Here is a 23,328-nt window from a genome sequence, read left to right as displayed (position 1 = left end):
GCAATTTCACTATAAAGTTCATGTTTCCAAGCTGAAGAAGATTCCAAAGAATCATGGGAATTAGTGAGGGAATATATGTACATGTCCCAGACTTGCTGAGTCTTGCTACTTGGAGGAAGATTCCTCACTTTTGGATTCACCTCGAGGCCATTTAAAAAAATACTTCCTTCGGGTGACAAAGGATTTTCATGTTTCAATTAGACACTTAAAATCACCTTCTTCCAGATGGCTGGCTTGATAGCTCCCATACCAGTCAGCATATGCTGCCCTAAGGGATATTTCCTAGTGCTTTGTCCAGTTTTCTTTAAGAATGTCCAAAGTGTTGGAATTTCTACCAACTTTCCTTCAATAGCACTAAATAGGGCCCAGCTATGCAAATGCCTTTACATGGAAATAACTTTACATATGTAAGGAGATCCAGTTTTAAAATCAATGGCCTCAGTCCTCCAAACACACATGCTTAATTTTATGCAAATAGTCCCAATTACTTCAATAAGCACTCTCAGTGCAGAAAGCTAAAGGCATCTCTTGTAAGCCTTTGCAGGATCAGCACCTAAAACAATAAAGTGTAATGAAGGGGAGAGGGGCATTTATCTTTTTCTGAAGACTTTACTACTTGAAATAGTCACTGATCTAAGACACCACCCCCAAAAAGTCACATGTGATTAAGAATATTTTTTAGAAGTCAAAAGTGGGATGAGTTTGTAAGGCAGCAGGTAACAGCAGAGATCAGGGGAGTAAATGAAATGTGGAGCCCCAGGGCAAGAAAAAGAAGCCAGAAAAAAAGTCCTGCAACTTGGCTTTGCAATTTTTTTCTTCTTTTCCCCAAAGTTGTTTTTTCCACACACACAATTTGGGTGTTTTTAACCCTTTTCATGTCCTCCTCCTTTTCCTAGTTTTCATGCCCTTTTCTGCTGAAAGTGCAGGATCACAAAAGGGGTGGCAATTAGGTTCTGGGCTCCGGGCTGGGAGGCTATTCGAAGGAAAGGGGGGAGCGCAGGGGCACTTGGAGATCCCCGGGCCCGGCTGGCTGCGCCTCCCTCCCCCGGTTCGGGGGGTCCCCGGGCTCGGCCCCCGAACGCCCCTCTCTTCCGTTCTCCATGTCATTTCCTGTGCTAATAAGATGGTGGTCACGGCCGGGAGGGAGGGAGCCGCCGCCGCCTCCGCCGAGCCCGGCCCGGCCATGGGACCCGTCCTCGCCTGGGACTAGCGAGCCGGGCTGGCCGGGCCGGCGGGGAGGGACGGGGCAGGGAGCCGGGGGCCCCCGGGCGGAGCGGGTCCCCCCACGCCGAGGCGGGGCCCCCGAGCCCGCAGCGCCGAGGTGAGTCAGCCCCTTTGGTAGCCAAGGTGGCCACGAAAATGGCTGCGGAGCGCGGGGGCGGAGGGGGGCGGGCTGCGGGGCCGGAGCCGCAAAGGGCGGGAGCCGGGGCTCCCTGCGGAGGGGGCGCTGGCGGGAAGGGGCCTCCCCCCACCCACCGGCCTGCCCCGGGGTCCGCGGGCGGGCAGGTAGGTGCCTTCCCCTCCCTTTCCCCCGGGCGGGCGCTGGGCTCGGCCCCCTCCTCCCCGCCCGCTCCGATGTTGCCTTTTTTCCTCCCCGCCCCTTCCTCCCCTAGTTGTTACATTGTATCCGGTGAGTGACGCTGCAGCGGGCCAATGGGCGATGGGGGAAGGCGGCGAGCGTTCGAGATTGGAACGCGGGGGCGGGGCCGTGGGGCCGCTAAAGGAATGGGGGGCGGGGGCGGTGAGAGGAGGTGAGGTGCTGGTTTGTTGGGGGTTGGAGTGGGAGGCTGTGGGGGGCAGTAACTGGGTGTTAGGGGGGAATTGGTTATTGGGGCGGGAGATGCTGAACATAGTTATATGTTGGGGGAGAGGGGGGTGAGGCTGTGTGCTGGATGAGGGAGTGTGTTACACTCTCCCCCACTGCACTCGGTACGTGCGCTGGTTAATTTCTGTTCAAGTTCTTATACCGTGCCCATCAGTGTCTTCCCCTAGTCCCCTTAAGCTAAAGGTGTAACTCAGAATGGTACTGCTGGGTTAGCTTTGCATTTTCCTTGCTTGATAAGGACCTTTCTGTGCGGAGCCTGCCCATCCTCAAGATTCTGGGATGCGCCACTGGGAAGTGTCATGCCTTGCTAGTATTTCTCACCTGGTCTTGTCAGCTACTGCAGAATTTAAGATTTCATTAAATAATTATAGCTAGCACAGCAAAGCAAACCTCTGAACATGAGCAAACACTATCTTATGTAAGTGTAGCTACACTGATGTAGCCCACTCGGAGAAGTGTGAAATGGTCCCATTTGTATAAAGGTGTCATTGACTCTGAAGCCTAAGGATGTCAGTTTAAATGTCAGCACTAATTACTCTATTGTTTATTGTTTTAACAAAAACTTCAGGCTGGTTTGAGATTATAGGTGGGCCGTGAGTAGTGTACAATCAGTTCGTTGTTCCCAAAATAACCACTGTTGCAAATAGCACAGAGAGAAATTCTCAAATAAAAAGTTAAGTTTGTTTTTGTGGAGTTATATGTAGTATTCACGAGTATTTGGACAGCCACTGCAAATCCCAAACTTTTTACAAATGATCATTCATCCAGCAATTGGCTATACTATTTGCTATTGATCATTCATTTCTACTTTTGTGTAAACCATTTGTTGCCACTCAGGAAACAGACACAGTATCATGTGGTTTGTGTGACGAACCACACATCATGCATAACCCAAGTTAGCCTCTCACAAACACCCCAGAGGCTGAAACTTGTTCTCATAAGTCACTGGTCAGATACTTCCAAATAACAGATTTGCAGAAATCACAGTTTGGTTGTGAATGATTTGAAGCTGAAAAAAGTGTGAAATCTTCAACAATAAAATAGTTGCAGTGAATAATTGAAGAAGGCCTAGCTACTTGCTTTTATGGTGCCTGTTAGTGTGGTGCCTGGATTTAGCACTTAGAAATAATTTACATTTTCAAACCATTTTACAAAGTAAGCCTCACCACCCCATACTCTCAGTAGGTAATTAAGCACTATCCCCTACTAAGAGAAACACGTTTCAGAGGCAAAGTCACTAACTCGAGTTCTCACAGCAAGTCCACACTAGAGCAGCCAGAATTAGAATTTTTGAGAATCTGGCTCCAAGTTCAGCTTGTTGGATTCTGATCCATATAACATGACTAGATAACAAATGTGAAAAATTGGGATGGGGGCAATAGGTGCCTATATAAGAAAAAGTCCCAAATATTGGGACTGTCCCTATAAAATCGTCACCCTAGATCCATCTATGTATAAAAAAAATTAGAAGTTATTTAAACGATGGTGGGCCAAAATACAAGGTTAAAAACTTTGCACTTGGTCATCCTGTATTGCATACAGGAAAAAAAAAGAGTGGCTTGAAGTCAGAATTGGAAGGTGTGAAATATTGTTTAGGATTAAGAAGGCTTTTGGTAGTACTTAAAGTAAGAGTGGATGAGAGAAGACAAAGAACTACATCGTGCAATGTAACATTGTTTTTTTATATCAGCTGTATTTTTAAACCATTTAAACACCATAAATAATTTAACAAATAACTGACTCTTGCTACGAGAATTAGGAGTTATGCTGTTGTCTGGACTGATGAGCCCTCAAGGTTTTTAATATGTTTGCTAAAAGCTAAGTCTATGTGGAGTACATTTCCTTGGGAGGAACTAAAACTTGTACTATCCAGGGATCTACTTATGTAAAAGAATAAGATCTGCATTTTCCATTTTGAGTCAAAGCTGGTCTCTGTATTTTCATTTACCCAGTATTAATGTTAGTAAGGTTCACATTGTCTGATTTTAAAATTAAAACTGAGAAACACTCTTTCCCCTGCCCTAAGTCCCCCACACAGTGGAAATGGAAAGGTTGTGGCAGTGCTTTGCTGAAGTAATTTACCATGTAGGAAACATTCACCTTCTTTGTTTGAGCTGAATGCATATTGCTGATATGAGCAGTGAAATTCCTTTTATTTTTGTTATTAAATCCTTGATGCTTCCTTCTGAACCCACCCCCAAGAAGTGAGGAATATGGCTTCTCAGGTTGGGAGGAAATCAATTCCTTTGATTCTCCAGGCATTCCAGTTGGGGAAGTGAGAGAACTACATCAAACCATAGTAGAACCCTGGCTTGTTGAAATAGGAAAGCTGTAGTTCAGCCTCTACACAAAACCGTTGGGCCCTGTGTTCCCTTCTCTTTTCAGTGACTAGGATCTTATATAAATTGAAGAGAAAAAAGGACTGATTTTAAAAAACCAACAACCTAAAACCTATCACAGCAAACCATTGTTCCTCTAGCACTGTGAGGGCATAGAGTGTTTTACATTAGGTGTAGTGTACTTAAAAAAATATTGATCCCTGCCCCAAAAAGCTTACAGTCTAAGGATCCAACCTGCTAAGCAGTTCCTGGGAAGGAAAGAACAACTTCAACTCCCACTAGAGTCAGTAGAAGTTAAGGGTACTTGGCACCTGACAGACTTGAACCCTAAATGTTATCTTGGTATGGAGTGAAATGTTACAAAGCAATGAAAGCAGGGAGGGAAGTGGCTCTATTTTTTAAGCTCTCTAATGACATAAAAATTAGGACAGGGCATTTTTGCTTTAAATTTGAAGATTATGATCTGAAACAAAACATAGTATTAGGATGTATATTTATTTTCAGGCAAAGGACATTTCTGCCTAAGACACTATTCTCTACTGGCTTACAAATAACAGTCGAGCATTTCCCTGAAATATAGTTCACACACATGTATATCAAGCACGCTATTGTCTTGACATTAGCTCTTTAGCTTTCTGGTTCTGAGTCACATTAGCTGCTCTAAGGCTGGCAACAATCACTTGCTTTTTGGATAGGTCAGTGGGAAGGATTTTGGTGACAGTGACTTTTGCACTGAAATCTAGTTTTAAGAAAACTTGATTTCCTGCAGTTAATTATTTTATTGCTTTGCCATTTAATGTAGTAATGCAAGGTTTTTTTGCTGAGAATTTTTACTTTTATTTGTTTTTTATCCCCAGCAATAAAATGAAGGAACGTCTTAAAATCTCCAGAAGATTTGCCTGGAGAAGCTAAACATAGCTCCATATGCATCACATGAGGGTGCGCATGTACCTAACACAGAGAAAAATCTATTGCTTTCACAAGAGAAGCTAAAATAAGCAAAACGACATTTTGCTGAATATGTAGTGCAGCTCTTTGGAATCTTAAGAAGTTGGTAGTCCCTTAGATTCTGTTTGCCATTTGTCTAGATGTAATTCACATGCTTTCCCAGTGCAAAATTGGAGTTCTCTTGTCTCAAATACTTGCCCTTTGGTTACTGTCAAGCACAGTGAGTACAGGTTCTTCTGACTTCAGGTATGTGAACTTCCAATGGCACCTTATCTGTTATAAAGGCAGTCTGTGCATTCAGCAGCTGCCATTATTAGGCAAATCACAGAAACATTACCACATGGTAATATTTATTAGACTACTGCCCCGTCATTTTGCTAAGCTCCGTACAGACACAAAATAAGAGAATTTGTCTGCCCCAAAGTGCTTGCAAGCTAAGTCAACCTGACAGAAAAGGGCTTGGAGGAGAAACAGAGTCATAGAAAGGTGAAGTAAATTGCCTCAATCACACAATAGGACTGTGTTAGATCAGGGAATAAGAACCCAGGTCATCTGACTCTCAGTCCAGTGCCCTATCTAGACTGTGCTGGCTTTGGTTGGGCTGCTTAGCTTTTCTGCACCTAATCCCAGTCTACCCTCCTTCTCTTAAATTTACATTTGCAACACATTCCACCAACAAGGGCACTAACTAGTTTTTGCTTGAAAAATGAGAAGGTCACCTCTGCAACCCTGGCTTTTGGAATGAGAAGCATAAGGTTTCATGGACCAACGACTCCTGCACAGTTGTAGGAGGTTGTAGCGTCTCCCTTAGCACTGGCCTTTTCCCTAGTAATGGGGCAAGTGGGTGCTCATTTTACAGGCTTTGGCTCTCTTCCCCATTTTCTCTCTGCTGCTGAAGGCTTTTTTTCCCCCTTAAGTGGAAAGGTTCCTTCTATACCAATGGTCCCATTTTAGCACAACATTGGCCCAGTGCAATGTTGTGATTTAAGGATTCCCTGTTGGTTGAACTCATGGAGGGAAGGTTGGGGGCTGGTCACTTGATTCCATTGCCTAGACAAAAAGTCAGAGAGGAGAACATGCTGGGAGAATCTTCAGAATAGAGGGGATCCCCAAGAGAGCAATCACACTGCAGACTGAAAAGGCCAAATAAAGAACACAGAAAAGCTCTACATGTGGCCTCTGGAGGGAAGGGGTGAGAACAGAGAGGTGGGTGAAAGAATAACAGGGAGAAAACAAGAAAAGCTTTCCAAGGCAGGGAGCATATGGTTTTGTTCTACAAAGTGCCTATTTCATGTCAAACACTTTATTAATAATAGGAAAGATTGGGTAGGTGAGAGAGTGGGAAAGGAAAAGGTGGTAATTCTGAGGTGCTGCATGGGCAAATATTTACCATTTGGAAATACTCTGTATATAATGTAAACTAATGGAAACTGGTCTGTGAACAGTTTTCACACTGTGGACTGCTCATTAAGTGATTCAGGCTACAGCAAGGGGCAGTGTGGGGGGAAAGAGAAGGTATTTGAATTCCCAAAATCTCAAGTTATTTTGGCTGAAAGAGTGAGGCTGTTCAGAATGCTGATGCTTAAACTGATACCCTTAGGCTTCAGAGTCAACACCTCATTGAGATGAATGGGACTCATAGACATTAAAGCCAAAAGGGCCCCATCATGATTATCTAGTCCAGGGGTCAGCAACCGGTGGCTCGCAGCTCGCCAGGGTAAGCACCCTGGCGGGCCGGCCCGGTTTGTTTATCTGCCGCGTCGGCAAGTTCGGCCGATCGCGGCTCCCACTGGCCGCGGTTCGCGGTCCCAGGCCAATGCGGGAGGCAGGAAGCGGCGCGAGCCGAGGGATGTTCTGGCCGCGGCTTCCTGCCTCCCGCATTGGCCTGGGACCGCGAACCGCGGCCAGTGGGAGCCGCGATCGGCCGAACTTGCCGACGCGGCAGATAAACAAACCGGGCCGGCCCGCCAGGGTGCTTACCCTGGCGAGCCGTGAGCCACCGGTTGCCGACCCCTGATCTAGTCTGACCTCCTGCACATGCAAGCCACAGAACCTTGCCCACCCAGTCCTGTAATCGGCCCATAACCTCTGGCTGAGTTACTGAAGTCCTGAAATCATGATTTAAAGAGGTCAAGTTACAGAGAATCCAGCACTTACACTAGTTTAAACCAGCAAGTGACCTGCGCCTTATGCTGCAAAGGAAGGCAAAAAACCTTCTAGGTCTCTGCCAGTCTCACACTTCACATTTCTCAGAACTATTGCTTAAAAGCTTTGTGTCTTCAGCCTCCAGAAGACAACATTCCAAGCGTTTCACATTCAAAACATTTTCTTTGCATTCAGAAGGTGAAAACATATATATATTTTTTAAATGAAAGCTAAAATCTTTGGAAACTGATGGTCTCCAAAGAAATGTCAATGAAATATACTACAGGCTACCATCTCAGTGCAACCCATAGGTCACAAATAGCTATCATTTTTATAATGTGCCCATCGCCAGGGTATCTAGGTGTATACATCTAATAATTTAAGCACACTTCACACAAAAGGCATGCCTACACAGCAGCTGGGAGGTATGCTCCACAGCTAGTGTAGACATACACTAGCTCTGCTTGAACTAGCATGCTAAAAATAGTTGTGTAGTGTGGCAGTACAGGCAGTGACTCAGGTTAGCTGCCTGAGCACAATCCCACCTGATCCCTGGGGTACCTGCCCGGGGAGCTAGCCTGAGCTTCCACTCTTGCTGCTGCTGCTGCGGGCACACCACTATTTTTAGCACACTAGCTTGAGCTGAATTAGAGTGTATGGGTCTGTGTGAGCTGGGAACCATACTTCTTAGCTGTTGTGTGGGCATACACAGAAGGACTAGCTTCTCTACCCCTCTCTCGTTATGCTGCTGTTTCTTAGATGACAGTTTTACTTCAATTGTCTGCCTGCACCAGCAACATAGCCCAGCCATTTTACAGCTGCTATTAGGCAAACCACAGCATGCCCCATATGATGGTATTTATTTGTAATGTCAGTTTATACAGTGTGCCTGACAGAAATGTTGTAGGCTTTTGAACTCTTAATAAAAACATATCAGTAAAGAAATTAAAGTTGGTGCCGTGTTAACCTACAGAGCTAAGATCTTCCCTGTCTCATTAAAAGCCTTGGTGAAAGACAATAGAGGCCTGGCAATGGATTGCCTTGGAGGCCAATGGTTTGAAGTTGTGTTGGACCAAGATGGGAAGCAAATTCCAGAATCAAAGTTCTCTACCAAGTATATCATGTCCCTGTCCCCTCTCTTCTCCAGTACCTCAGCTGGAGATATAACATGCCATTGTATAACATGGAGAGAGAGGCAGGTTTCTTAGGGTATGTCTACACTAGGGATGTAAATGTGGTTTTTAAAAGTACCCATTTAAACTATTAAAATTATATAAGTTAACCATTTAATCATTAACATGACGGGACAGGGTCAGGGGCTGTTGCTTGGCCCCACACAGTGAGGTCCAGGCTGCTGCCAATCTGTTTTAAACATTAACTGCAATATATTAAAGGTAAGCTAATACTTATTGGTTAACTGTTTAACCATTTAATATTTTACATCCCTAGTCTACACAGCAAAGAAAATCTCACAGCTGGCCAAGCCTGTGGACTCAGGCTCATGGCTGCAGGGCTGTAGACTTCTAGGCTCCTGCTGGAGCCCAAGTTCTGGTACCGTTCCACCTCACAGGGTTGTAGAGCCCACACAGCAGCCCAAGCCCAGATGTTTACACAGCAGTGAAACAGCCCCACAGCCCAAGCCCTGCTCGCCTGAGTCGGCTGGCACAGGCCAGCCGCAGGTGTCTAGTTCCTGTGTAGAAATACCCTATGATACACAGGACCCAAATCATAACAGGCTTTATCAGTTAAACCAGCAGTTTGAATTACACCTCACATTTAACAGAAAGTCGGTTTAGTTCATAGAGCACATGGCAGTCCCCTTGGCAAGATGCCCAGCTGAGCAAGTGGAGAACCATATTCTCCGTTAACTAAAGCTTCAGAGTGGTCTTGACAGTTGGATTAGCCCTTGTAGCCGCAATATTGTGACCACTTGGGTGCTAACTAATGTGCCAGGTATGTCACATATGAAGTGCTGATGTCCCAAATGGATTGGAGAGCAGAACTAAAATAGAAAGGCATGCTGTCTGTCATTACTTAGGGGCATCGTCAGAGGTGTGTGAAGGGAACCCAAGACTGGTATAGCAGGGGGTACTGTGGGTCAGAAATAATCTGCACTGGCAAAGCTGAGTGCCTGTAGTTTTGTGGAGCCTGATTTTGGGCAAGCCCCTGTGGTTGGCTTAGCTCTCAAATTAATTGCCAAAGTCAATGAAGGCTCATATGTGTGTAACTGGGGTGATGCATGAATATAAACTGGTGACAATGCATGAGCTGATGGTATGAAACACTATCTCATATTTAGGCATTTTTTCTTAACTTCCACTGAAAGCCACACACATTTCTGTTTGTATTACACTAGCATAAAGCAAAGTGAACCTATTTATTTTCACTCCTATCTGAATTCATGAGCCAGGACACAGATATATGTTTGGGAATCCCACACTTGTGAACAATAAACAGGAGTGTTACAGACCTGAAACTTTTACGAGTTCCTGATGAGTCCTATTTCTAAGTTCACCCAGTCAAGGTCAGTAATTGGAGCTATTATTGCTAGGGGACATCAAATGTTTCCATGCTGACAATTTAAGGCAACAGCTGAAACATTGTATAGCACATTCTCTTTCAGTACAATGAAACTTTATTTTGATCACCTTTCATAGAAACCATATCCTAAACTGCTGTATTAAGTTAAATAAATATAGTTGCAGAGTCAAATAATAACTAATAAGACAGGAATAAATAACTAATAAGAAGAAACTAATAAGAGAGGTAAATGCAAGGGAGAAAATATGTTTTCAGTTGCAATTGTTTTAAGGATGAAAATTCTAAAATCATTTGTACCTTTCACTCCGGGTTCCCAAAATGCTCCTTTGATTGCTGGCTTCCCTTTTACACCAAGTCTGTGCAGCCTGTCTCCTTATTGTAGTCTGCTATTTTCTTTGAAAGAGGAGACATTTTGCTTGGAAGGTACCAGAACAGATGTTAGATATGGCTGCAGTTAGTGACTGGCCTTTTAACCCACCTCAAGAAGCAATTACTGAACTCTGTCAATAAACTTGGAAAACTGACCTCAACAGAAATCAATATTGGTGATTGATTCTACTCAGTCATCATAATACATTCTCATTTATATAAATATATATTAGAGACTGCACATGTACTTGTCTCATGAGGGCTTGAAAAAATCCACTTTCCTAGGCAAGTAGGAAGCATCTCTGAATAGGTACCATCAACTTTGGCAGGATCCAAGCTTTCTGTTTTTTTACTTCTGAGTTTCTATCACTTACGGTTATAAAGAAAACTTCCATACATGAATAGCATGTAACCCAGTGCATTGATGTCTGCCTGAATTTTGATGGTACCCAGGCTTCTGCTTCTTACAGGTTTTGGAGGGAAGGAGGTGTGGCAGTGCAAAAGTAGCTTTCATAATCCTGGCTAGTAGGCAAAGTCCTTGGGCCATTGGGAACTTTATGAATTCTTCAAGCCTTGTGCATTCGTTAGCCCTCCAGAGCCATCATTCATATATGGTTAAATATCCCTATGTGCATGGTGGGTTGCTTTGTTCCTTGAGAAATCTGTTCTGTACACTGGAAATGTGTCGGAAAATAAACTGATAGGATTCCAGTGCTATAGAGTCTGTTCAATATGGAGCAATTGCAGGGGCTGTGCTTTCTTTATCTTGTACATCCAGAGGCTGTAAATACTTGCTGGATTGCTTTCTTCATGGCATTGAGAGTTAGCGCCAAGGAAATCAATGCTATTTCCTTCATGATTCCGTGGACTTTGCTGATATTTGTTGAGTAGGATTATTCTGTGGCCATGTGTTTGAAAGGCTTTTCTGGATATTCTGGCCTAGCATGCGGGTTTCTGTGGTCAATGGGATAGTTTGTTCTTCTGAAGTATTGTAAGGTTTTTCGTTAACTTTGCTATGAATTGGATTAAGCCTTTCCAGTCTTTGTTGTTGTTGTTGTTTGCATTAGTGTGTGTTCTTTAAATTTAGCTGCAGCTATTCTTGCATAAACTGCTTGCTAAGGGGATAGAATGCACCCTCAGAACAGAGATATGAGGGAATATAACTTCAGAAGTGCCCTGTCTCTGTGAGAGGCTCTGTGCAATTAGAGTAACTGGGTTAGGGAATGCAGTACCCAAACTTCCCCATCTCTGTATAGAAGGGAATGTGCAGATAGAATTATAGCGTTGATGAATTCAGCACACGGATATCTGATTTCTTGGCAGATTTGATCCCAGGAGTATCTGGCCTGCAGCCTACGCTGAGGAAAAGGCGGTCAAAATGACCACACTCAGGCAGCAGGGATGCAAGCTGTGTAACATGAACTCCTAACCTACAGGCAGATTTACTAGCTCTGAATAATGTCTGTTGTACTGTGAGATCTTATCTTCCTAATGGCCTGTAAGAAGGAACAAATGAGGAAGAACAAATATGACTCTTGCTTTGGTTTCCATTTTATAGAACAGTTTATTTGCTCTTGTTATAACTGGTGCTATTGTTATGCTTTTAAAGAGCTGAGTGAGTTTCTTAGAATTTTCAAAATTCATATCAATTATGTCAGGAGTTCTGGTTACTTTTGGCCTCTTCCTTTCTAAAGCTAAACCTCCCCCATTCATTTGGAGAATGAAGCTAGAGCCTGGTCAACACTAGAAATTTAGGTCAGTTTAACTATGTAGGTCATGGGTGTGAAGGCACTAGTTCAGGGGTCCTCAAACTGGGGGTCAGGACCCTTCAGGGGGTTGTGAGGTTATTACATGGGGGATCGTGAGCTGTCAAACTCCACCCCAACCCTGCTTTGCCTCCAGCATTTATAATGGTGTTAAATATGTTTAAAAGTTGTTTTTAATTTATAAGGGGGGTGGGTCGCACTCAGAGGCTTGCTATGTCAAGGGGGTCAGCAGTAAAAAAAACTTTGAGAAACATTGCACTAGTTTGACAGAAGAATTCTTCTGTCAATCTAGCTACCACCTCTCAGGGAGATGGATTATCTACACTGACAGGAGAATCCCTCCCATCAGCATAGGTAGTGTCTACACTGAAGCTACACAGCTGTGGTGCTGTAGCATTTTAAGTGTAGACAAGCCCTAAATCTCTGGAAAGGAGGCAGCTACATGATATGTAACATCCTGTAATATTGATAGTGGTTTTTCTTTATAATAACTGTAAAGAGCCCATCAAGTATCATCATCCTAGAAGTCAGAGATGAAAAAGCTCTGTTGGGTCCTACCCAGTCAATCTCTCTGGAGCCGGGAGTGTTATTCAATATATTATATTACAGTAGTGCCCAGAAGCCTGAATTGGATTGGGACCCTGCTGCATGAGGTGCTGTATGAACAGAAGTAGAAATGGTTCCCGCTGCAAAACATTTTAAATCTGAGAAGTTTTTCCTACAGTACACTTTTGATTTGGGTGTTTGAGAACTGCCCTTCTCTATATCTGTATGTCTATTGGTATGACTAACTCTACAACTGTAGATGGTTGTGTAAGTGACCTGAGATCTCTTCCTACTCCCCCATCTTTTTAAGATGAAGGGCTTGAGGTTGCAATAGGTAAATAATATAGTCTACCCCTAGAGACCTGATTTCACATGAGGGTTGGATCATGAATGGAAGTTAGTTTTGTACTTAGTCTCTACTTAGTCCCTAGCGGGCATTTGTCCAAGTGGCAAACCACTAGACAGTCCGATAAGATCATCAATCTACTTAGGAGAAGCCAAAGGCTGTGGCTACACTTAGCGCTTCAAAGCGCTGCTGCGGCAGCGCTTTGAAGCGCTAAGTGTAGTCAAAGCGCCAGCGCTGGGAGAGAGCTCTCCCAGCGCTGTCCGTACTCCACCTCCCTGTGGGGAATAACGTACAGCGCTGGGAGCCGCGCTCCCAGCGCTGGGGCTTTGACCACACTGGCGCTTTGCAGCGCCGCAGTTTGCAGCGCTGGAGAGGGTGTGTTTTCACACCCTGCTGCAGCGCTGCAAATTTGTAAGTGTAGCCAAGCCCAAAGGCTGAAAAAATAGGGCACACTCAGGGCTATGTGCATTGTCAGAATTGTGTGGGATCCCAGCAGTGGTATATCTGGGGAGGCTGCATTGAAGTACATTGTCAGAGCAGCAAGATGGATAGAGGTGATTGATCAAGCTCCATGTGGGAAGTTTTCACAGAATCTGCCAGTGCTTCACTTGTCTCTCACCTGTGCTCTGTCCATCCCTTTCATCAGCACTCAACATTTAACTAAATAAGGGAAAAGAAAATATTATTGGTAAAGTAATGAATGGCTTGAACTTCTAGAAACGGAAAGAGTGAAAGGCTACCTCTTTGTAATACTGATATGCTCTTCAGAGGGACTAATACATATGAAACCTTGATCATTGGCTGGGTGTCCTTCTGATGGGCACTGGAGGTTGAGTGCCAGGCAGTGCTGGTACTGCGGGCAGTTCTGTCCATGACAGTTGGGCCATATGAATTATCTCTGTGCTTTCTAGCTAATTCTTTCCTGTTGATTTTCATGAATCACTTCCCATCTCTGTGGGTAAGAAATTAAAATGGCAGTTTACCAGCTGGGATAGCCACATCTGCTATTTAAAATCCCATCTCTGGGGTCTGCTTCCTGCCCACACTCTTTCTTTTGGGGTAGATGTTGAAATACATCAAGAACTGGTGTTGCTTATCTAGGACATTTCACTGGCTAGCCAGAAAAAGTGCACACTGGGTGAATATTTAGAACCTGCATGAAAATGCCTTTGAAATGCATTGGAGATTTCATTTGAGGGGCAGGGAAGCAGTTTGATCCTGGCCCGTAACTTGTTGGGTGTTATGTTGCAGAGTCCCAGGTTCACAGCTAGGTTGGCTGATGGAACCTTTTTGACTTGACGTGTATGTTATAAAATGCTAAAGGCACTCGGTGCCCTCTCTTCGCCCCCAACATCTAGTGTAAGAATCTAGACAAGAGAAATCCATTACTCTAGCCCAGGGTACCGGTACCAGGCATTCCCTGATTCTGGCCTCAATCTCCCCTCCCCCACCTTCCCAAAACAAACAAACCCAAACCCCACAGGTGAGAATGCTATTGATGCTAAGGAACTTTGAGCTTTGACAATGGTTCCTAGGGGAGGTGGTCAGGAGAAAACTTTTTAGCTTAGGACCAAAATGTAAAACCTATTTTGAAGACATTAAATTTTATGAGTGAGAACTGCCTGGACTTACCAAGATTAAAATTGGCAAGTGTTGCAGGAGGTATGTGGAGCAGTATAAAGACTAGTAGGAACAGATTTTCAAACAAGCTGAGCCTGTTGGATGCCAGCTTTTTTGAAACTCTGGCCCTTACAGACCCCAAACATAACTTCCCTTTGACTAATTGTGTGTATATTGCCATCTACAGGGGCTGTAATGTGTGTGGTAGCAGGAGTAAGGGAGGCATGTGTTGTTTTTCAGGAATTTGTAAAACTAAAAGTGACACTATATAGTAGTGTGGGTCCTACAGATAAACAAAGCTGTGCGGAGCTGTGCTCAGGACAGGGCATGCTCAGCCGCAGGAGCACCAGAAGCTCCCCAGAAGTCGGGGGGCCGTTGGCACCCGAACTGTGGTCCCACCCCACCTCTTCCCCATAAGGCTCCACCCTCACTCCGCCTCTTCATCTGAGTCCTGCCCCCTGCTTGCTCCTCGCCACCTCTTGCTTGCCATTGAGGCAGATAAAAAGTGGGGAGGGCGCCTTTGAGATACAGTGACTCATAGCTTAATAAAGTAATGAGATGAGATCAGTGTATATGGGGCAGGATGGAATACACAACGTGCTACGGTTTGCAGTTTGTGAGTTTGGGGTTTACATTTAATAGTGGAAGGGCAAAAATTTTTAAATCTCTGTCCTATCATCTGCAATGAGCAGCTCTTTTCCATCTACAGAATATGGTACCACCTTAAAGGACTGTTCAGCTGGAGCTCTGTCTTGTCTGCATCCCTGTGTTCTGTTTCAGTAGCTCAGGTCTATTGAAGGCCTATCTTAACTGTGAGCCTAACCAGTGGAAAGTAAGTAAAGGTCCATGAACTGTCACAATAACCTGTTCTATAAAGTTGATAAAAAAATTAAATCCAAAGAGGAAACAAAAAACTAAACTAATTTAAACAAAGAAGATTTTCTAATATTATCCAACTAGGACAGTATTAAAATGATGACTGGTAAACAAAAGAAGTAAGGGATTGAAAATTAATAAACCAAAATTGGTGCTTTGAAAACTAGGCCTAAGTGGTAGACAAAGTAATAAGAGGACCATTCCACCCATTATCCCTTTTTGGGGTTCTTAAAAAAAAGCCTGGTTGAGGGGGAGGGAAGGAACTTTTACCATCACCACAGCTGTGGAGGAAGGATTTTTGCTGTAACCTCAAACATCAATACACTAGTAGGAATGCTTGACAATCATCGTTGTACCAGCGATGACCCCAGCCTAATACACGTGAGATCCTGCTCCGTCTTCCCCTCCCTCGTGTGTCCCTTTCCATTCTCCACTATCTTCCTCTTTTCTCTCTCTCTCTCTCTCTCTCGGCTTTTCAACTGCACTACATAGCACCAGCATAGTGAAATAAGACAGCCCATCCAACTCTGCTTGGTCTAAAAAGGACCAGGAAAGAAGAGGGACCTGACCAAACCAACCAAATGATGTTCCTGACGCAGGAGGTAAGCCAGGGTGCAGAGCAACAGCCGTCATTGGCCAACTTGCCAGCCCAAAGCATCCATCCATGATTGCCAAGCTGCCCTGTATCCTGAAAACATCAACAAAAGTGGTATTTCTCCCGTCTTTACTATCCTACCTCTTCTCTCCCTTCCGTGTCTATTTTGTCAAAAGCAGGAAAGAGACTATTATTCTCAACTCAAACAACACAGTAAACTCATCTTCCACACCAAGGGCAACTGTTTGACAGAAAAAGAGATTTTAAAGCAATATTCATCCTCCCAAAAAAACCCTCCAAACCCTGATTTTAATAGGTTTTAATTGTTTGTTTTGCTTAATCACTCAATTTCAGTTGCATTGCTTTTTGCCTTATTTTAATTCTTTTCCTTTTGTATGTTTCAGTTAATACATTTCTATCCTTTGGCATGAATTTCCTAATGTGTTTGCCACCGTGGTATGAAATAGTCTGAGGACTCTGTATACCAAACCTTGCTTAAAACTGTTTAATGTTGGATATTTTCTGGGTCGTGTTAACACTTCAACTATGCCTATATAGTCCATCTAAAATTTAAATTCTAAGTGAATACAGCAGTGTAGTCATGTTCTGACTCAACTCTTATTATAGAAAAGCTGCACTATAATGCACTAAAAGTGAGATGCATAAAAAAAAATCTTGCTTGCAGGAGCCTATGTTCAGCCAGGAATGGGAGGGAAATGCTATGGGTCAACAAGGATGTAGGATTTTGTACCAAATCCCATAAAGTCAACAGCACATGCAACTTTACCTAGAACCATCCTGTGTGTAATGAGAGAGATGCTTAATTTCTGAACGAATTTTTATGTCATCCCGCACTAAAATAAATCTAGCCCTGTGGTAGATGTGGCAGGTGCTCAGGAACACAGCACAATATATAACAGTTTAGGACTGACAGTGAAGATGAACCTTGTATCCAGTTTTAACTACAAGAGGAATCTAAAGTTTGCAGAATGTGATTGACTATGATGCCAGGACTAACACCAAGGAGGTGGCATGTTGGTGCAGTGGATGGAGCAAGTCTCAGGACTCCTAAGTTCTGTTCCTGCCTTCCCCACTTAAATCACTATCATTTTGGACAAGTCTCCCAGTCTTCTCAACTGTCTCCAGCCAGCCCCTGAAAAACTGAGAGCCACTAAGGAAATGCCTAAACTAAAGGATATGAAGGGAGTCCAGTGGCTTATATGAATAGCCAGTTATCTTTCCAGAGTCTGAACGCACCCATTGGAAGCCTGTAAACCCTTGAGACAGCTAACACACAATGATACACCATGGGAATGGTCAGAGACCCAAGAACAGACGTTTGAAAGGGCAAAGAAAATCCTAAGCAAAGCATTAGTTCTGAAGTACCACAACCCCACAGAGCAGCAAGAGCTATAGAGAGATGTGTCAGAAGGAGGCCTAGGAGCAGCATGGATGCAAAGCCAGCAGCCCACAACATTTGCTAGTAGAGCCCTGCCAGACGCAGAAAGGGAATATGCTCAGATAGAGCTACTGGCGGTGCTCTTTGGAATGGAACAATTTCACCATTGGGCACAAGGTGGATGTGCAGTCTGATCACAAGCCATTGGAAAGCAGCATGAAGAAGGTGCTGCTGAGTGCACCCAAGTGACTGCAGCATGTTACTGAGGGCTAGTATACAGCACTTAATAGAAAGCTGGCTTCCTCTGTTTACATGCCAGGTCTTCATATAGTTATCCTGGATCTGAGAAGGAACTTCAAATCCCTCCTTGAAACGTGAAAAAAAAAGACAAGACAATGGCTGTTCACGCAGCCACATGTCTGCTCCGTCCATGAGAGCAGGCAGTCTGAAGTTTTTCCTGCTGAGGGGCTTTGGAGTTGTGGGTGTGAGTGTTAACTTTCCAGTGATTGCATGCAAGAGGAAGCCCTGAGGAAAGGTCAAGTTGAATGTCTGCCCCAGTGCCAACAACAGCACATGCCTCCCCTCAGGGAGGCTTTGTGGGAAAGAGCTCCTCACAGCCCTCTGCTTCCTCTCCATTAGTTCTGCTTTTTCTTTTTGCTCTGATGAATTTCTAAAGTAAGCTCTTCAGGCAAAGTATTTTCTCTTTCTCTGGAGAAGGCTGGTACCCTCTGTCTTCAGCCCAGGTACCTAGAATTGGTTATTAGAATTCTTTCCCTTCTCTGTGTGTGGATGTGCAGTCAGAGCTCTGAGCCCCAAGAAATACCCAAGCCAACCGAGGGCAGTGACTTGCAATGTCGTGCTTTCCCTGGAATTAGCTCAGAGGTCTTGAAGGAAGTTCTCTCTTTTGTTGGTTTGGGATTGGCAGTGTTTTATAAAGAAACAAAAGTGTCTGTGCCTAAAGATGCATGTGTGCATTATAGCACTTACACTGTGGCTTCACCTTCAAAATCCACTGTGTATTAACTGGTGAATTCTCAATACGAATCAATGTTTCCTCCAGTTTAGATTGACAAGTGTGAAATTGAAGCTGAAAGATTGTGACTTCCTCAGAGTTACAAAGAATATGTCTTAAAGCTAGGAATACTATTATTTATTTGTATTGCAGTACCACACACAGACCCCACTCTTAGACCAGAATCTCAGTGTCGTGTTATGGACAAGAGTGTTACAATCTAAGAATCCAGAACCTAATCTTGAATAGGACCCAGGAGTCTTGTTTCTGATTCTGTGCTCAAACCACTGTTCCTAGGTGGGCATTTCTGAAAGAAGGGTTCTAATTGACAATTGAATATTCTGTGTGCAGATATCCGGTGTTCTGAGCCCTGCTTTATGCTATACAGGTTGACATAAGACAGCTTATGTTGACCTAACTACATCAGTGTACACACTACAGCCTTGTCCTGTTGATGTAAGTGCCCCACTACATCGACGTAACTCCACCTCCTGGAGAGGCATAGGGCTCTTGTTGGTGTAGGTAGGGTCACACAGTGGCAATGTAGACACTGGATTACTTACATCAGCTGTTGGTTGTCTTGTCAATTTCACAGCTCTGCTGGAGCTCGGCTCCCCACCTACTGCCTGGTGACTTGCGCTGCCCCCTGGGGTCCTGGCTCCCCACTCCCAGCAGGGAGCCCAGCTGCACTGAGGCTCCCGGCTCTGAGCCCAGATCCCAGACCCCGCCCCCCGGGACTCTCAGTTCTCTGCAGGGAGCATGGCTGCTGACCAGACTCCAGGGATGGATCTCCCCGCTGGAGGCGAGAAGCCCGGGTGGCAGCTGGGCTCCTGGCGGGGAGCTGTGCAGAGCTGAGAATTCTGGCTCTCAATCCCCTACACTGCCTCTCTTCAGTCTGTAGAAGGGCTCCTGGTGAGGATGTGCACCACTGACAGAAGGAGGGTAGTGTGGACGTCAGCCACCACAGTAATTATTTCAGTGGCTGTAAGTCGACCCAACTTAGGTCTATTTAAGATAGTGTAGTGTAGACATGCCCTGAGTGTGGCATGAGTGTGATGATATCAATCTGTGATGTAAAAGAATTGCCATGTTGGATCAGAACTGAGTTCTGTCTAATCCAGTCTCCTTTCTCTGATAGTGGCCAGCACCAGATGTATCAGAAGAAAGTGTAAGAACCCCACAGTAGGCATATGTGGGGTAATCCTGATCCCTAATAGTTACAAACTGGCTGAAGTCCTGAAGCATGAAGTTTAATCCCCCTTCCAAAATTTTTGTTAGCATTAATTATAACAACTCTGAATATTCTTAACATCAATATGTATATCCAATGTCTTTGTGAATCTTCCTCAGTGGGATCCTGTGATAATGGGCTGTGTGAAAAAGCATTTGAATTAGCCACCTTTTAATTTAATTGAATATTTCCTTATTCTTGTGCTGAGACAGGGGAGCAGCATTTTAATTAAAACAGTACATCTCTAAGCGGGTGGTGATAAGTGATCCCCGTTAATCACAAAGGGCAGAGAGAGAAGTGACTGCTAGGCATAATGCCGTTCTACTGGATTCCTGCATGCCTTTGGCACTGAGGACACGTGACTTTGTGTCATAGTGCCCAAAGCATATGAGGACTTCAGTGAGCCCATCTCCTCATTGAGCCCATATCCACCCTCTGTGGCACACTGGGATATGGTGCATCCATACACCTAGATAAGTCATGGCTCATTGCCCCCCTATAGACTTCTGTTTCTAAGCATTATTTAAAAACGAGTCTTTGGTTATATAATCATACTCTGCACTACTGTAGTGTTTTCCCTCTGATGATCTCAAAGCGTGTAGCCCCGTATTAGCTTTTTTTTTTTTCTGCAGATTTTGTGTAGCGTAGTCCTCCTGCCTTGCATTTTTATTCCCAGTGTCTCATGTTACTCTCTATCTTGCACCTAGGCCTGACCTGTGATAGAATTACTATTGCCTCTTGGTCCAAAAAGGGATTTTTGTTTGTGCCCCAGATAGGTTTTTCTAGTGGCGGGATATATAATTCTCTCTCTGTCCCTATTTTTTCATTCTCTTTCAGAACATGAGTGAAAACCTGAAGGACTGTTTGATCCAGACCCACACTTCCTTAGGGGAGATGGTGACAATAAAGACTGAGGCCTGCTCTCCGTGCCGAGACCAGGAGTATGGGCAACCCTGGTAAGAGACTGTACCTCTGCCTAATATGTTCCTTCATCTTGTCTCCATTTCAGCCATAGATTTAAGATGGGTTGGATTGATGGTGATCCCCCTGAGTCTCCGTGACCTGCAGCAGACATGGCAGATTTCTGCCAGACATGGTGGTTCTCCACTGAAAGCTCCCAGGCGATGTAAGCAGTGGGCACTGGATGCCATTGGAGAACCTTGTTCTGGCAGGACAGCCTGGGGCAGTATGTATCAGCAACTTAGGCCTGGTCTACACTGGGGGGTGTCGATGTAAGATACGCAACTTCAGCTATGGGAATAGCGCAGCTGAAGTCGACGTATCTTATTTCGACTTACCTCCCATCCTCACAGCATGGGATTAACAGCTGCGGCTCCCCCGTCGACTCCACTTCCACCGCTCTCCCTGGTGGAGTTCCAGAGTCGACGGGAGCGCATTCGGGAATCGATATATCGTGTCTAGACGAGATGCGATATATCGATCCCCGATAGATCGATTGCTGCCCGCCGATGCGGCGGGTAGTCTGGACATACCCTTAGATGGCAAAATCAAGCTTGACACTTTAGGCTGGGGAAGCAGGGTATGGCTGTTCAGACATCTTTTGTCTCATGGTGTGTTCCTTTCTATTCTTTCTCTAACATATCACATTCTTAAGTTCTTTATTCTCTTGCTTTCTCTCCCCAGCTCTGGGAGGGCTGACTCTCAATCCATGGAAGTGGAGCCTAAGAAACTGAAAGGGAAGCGGGATTTGATCATGACCAAGAGCTTTCAGCAAGTGGATTTCTGGTGTAAGTGTCTTATCATTGGAAGGAATAGACACCTCCACCTAGATAGAATTCTCCTCCTTGCCTAGTCCACCTGCTTCCCTGTGGATAGGAAAGGAGGTTCTGGGACAGAATTTACTTGTAAACCCGTCACTTTAGTTAAACTCCTGAGGACGCTGAAATACTTGGTGATGAAGCTGTCAGGCAGGGATTCGTGGCAGTCAGTCTCCAAAGTTCTGGATTTGTAGTGGGGCTGTGTGGGGAAATAGATGGAAAATGTGCTAGGGGCTCTGAAGCATAAGGATTGGGTAACCGTGGAGTAGGCCTGGCAGCCCAGTAGAGAGCCTACAAAGTCCAGATTTAGGAGTTTTGGAACCATCATTCTCAGGCAAGGGAGCACTGCATGGGTAACTCCTCTTTTCTTTCTCCACATCCTGGGAGGCAAAAGTGGCCTGGCATACACTTGCACACCCTGAGTATTGTTAGCCTCCTAAGGAAGCTACAGTCCCTTCCTGCCACAGGAGAAGTATATGATGCTGTCCGTCGCTGAGGCATATGACAAAGGCAGTGGGATTATGTGGGCAAGCGTATTTACTGGATGCGTACAATGGGTCATGTACCCAACAAGCAAATGAGAGTGCTGCCTCCAAGAGTTAGTAGTTTAAAGGAGTGAGACAGCACAGAATAGGTGGGATACAGGCCTCTATGGCTGACATGTTCTCAGGAACAGTTAGGCTTTCAAGAGGAACTTGCAGGATAAAATGCTTGGCAAACTGCTCTAGGTGTAAGCTGTGATATGGGAGGAGCCACAAAAGGAGCCATTGGCAGGGAGCTTGGGAAGAGAAGGGGTATAGGAGGGGATATGTGAAGAGACATAGGTGGGAGTAGAATTGTATACATCCTGGACTGGAAGGAGGATTAACTTGATACAGAAAGTGTGTGGAAGCTAGTGAAGGGCTTGAGGCGGTGTGGAGACGTGGTCAGAGCAGCAGGAGAAGAAGGCAGTCTTGTTCCTCTTTTAATGAACTGGCTTTTTGTGTGTGCATTAATGCATATGAACACATTTCTGCCCCCTGCTGAATGGAGGCAAGACTGCTAGATGGTGTCATATGCCCTATATTGCTCTGTATTGCTGAAAGATTCTCCTTTTCTTCAGTGGCTGGGTTCTTTGCTTTTGGAGTAGAAGAATCTGAGTTCTGTCCTTATTGTTGAAGGTTGTATAAGCTAATAATTGCTTTCAGAGGTTGGCATTTCTGCCAGTGGAAGTTTCAGCTCACAAGCTAATTCCTGTTTCCTCCAGTTTGCGAGTCCTGCCAGGAGTATTTCGTGGATGAATGTCCAAACCACGGTCCCCCCGTATTTGTGTCAGACACTCCGGTACCTGTTGGGATCCCTGACCGGGCAGCACTGACCATCCCGCCTGGCATGGAGGTAGTGAAAGAACCCAGCGGGGAGAATGATGTACGCTGTGTGAACGAGGTTATCCCCAAAGGTCATGTCTTTGGGCCGTATGAGGGGCAGATCTCCAGCCAGGACAAGTCAGCAGGATTCTTCTCTTGGCTGGTGAGTGTCCTAACTGCCTCCCTAATTGTGACAATCCAACCACACAGCCTAGAGCAGCGAGTTATGGGGTATGGTGCTAGCTATGCTAAAAGAATGGGTGCCTTTCTATTGATCTACATGTGCAGCAGCTCCAGGTCCACCTATTGTAATTATTATTTTTTTAGGGATACAGATTAGAGAAGGGGGTTGGGAGTCAAGATTCCTGGATTGTATTCCCAGATCTGGGAGGGAATGTGGTCTAGTGCAGGACTTCTCAACTGATGGGGCAAAACCCACAAGTGGCCCACAAAGGGGTGCCCTCTGGGTCACAGCCTACCGGCTGAGAAAGCTTCGAAGTCTGATAGTCACTGGAACGTAGAAGGAATGAATGAATAGCTTACTCCCTCTCCTCTGCCTCTTGCTGTTCTCTCTGGCATGCCTTCCAGCCAATCCCGAGGAAACTCCTCAGTGTTTCTTCCTTGACTCTAAGAGTTGGGGAGGATT

At 44.9% G+C, this 23,328-nt stretch overlaps 1 protein-coding gene across 2 annotated transcripts in view; it reads left to right on the top strand.

Moving 5' to 3' along the window:
* Positions 1–1,120: 1,120 nt before the first annotated feature.
* PRDM11 (PR/SET domain 11) overlaps positions 1,121–23,328 on the top strand; it is a 59,311-nt gene continuing 37,103 nt past the window's right edge. For both annotated transcript variants that reach the window (XM_045016999.1, XM_045017001.1), the window contains exons 1-4: positions 1,121–1,321; positions 20,396–20,514; positions 21,203–21,306; positions 22,583–22,845. In XM_045016999.1, coding sequence (XP_044872934.1) covers positions 20,399–20,514; positions 21,203–21,306; positions 22,583–22,845 — 483 coding nt within the window. In that variant the 5' untranslated portion in view covers positions 1,121–1,321; positions 20,396–20,398. The remainder of the gene's footprint in view (positions 1,322–20,395; positions 20,515–21,202; positions 21,307–22,582; positions 22,846–23,328) is intronic.

Source organism: Mauremys mutica, chromosome 4, assembly GCF_020497125.1.
Source record: "Mauremys mutica isolate MM-2020 ecotype Southern chromosome 4, ASM2049712v1, whole genome shotgun sequence".
Lineage (NCBI taxonomy): Eukaryota > Metazoa > Chordata > Testudines > Geoemydidae > Mauremys > Mauremys mutica.
The sequence above is the reverse complement of the archived record's forward strand: the minus strand, read 5'-3'. Positions and strand labels throughout refer to the sequence as shown.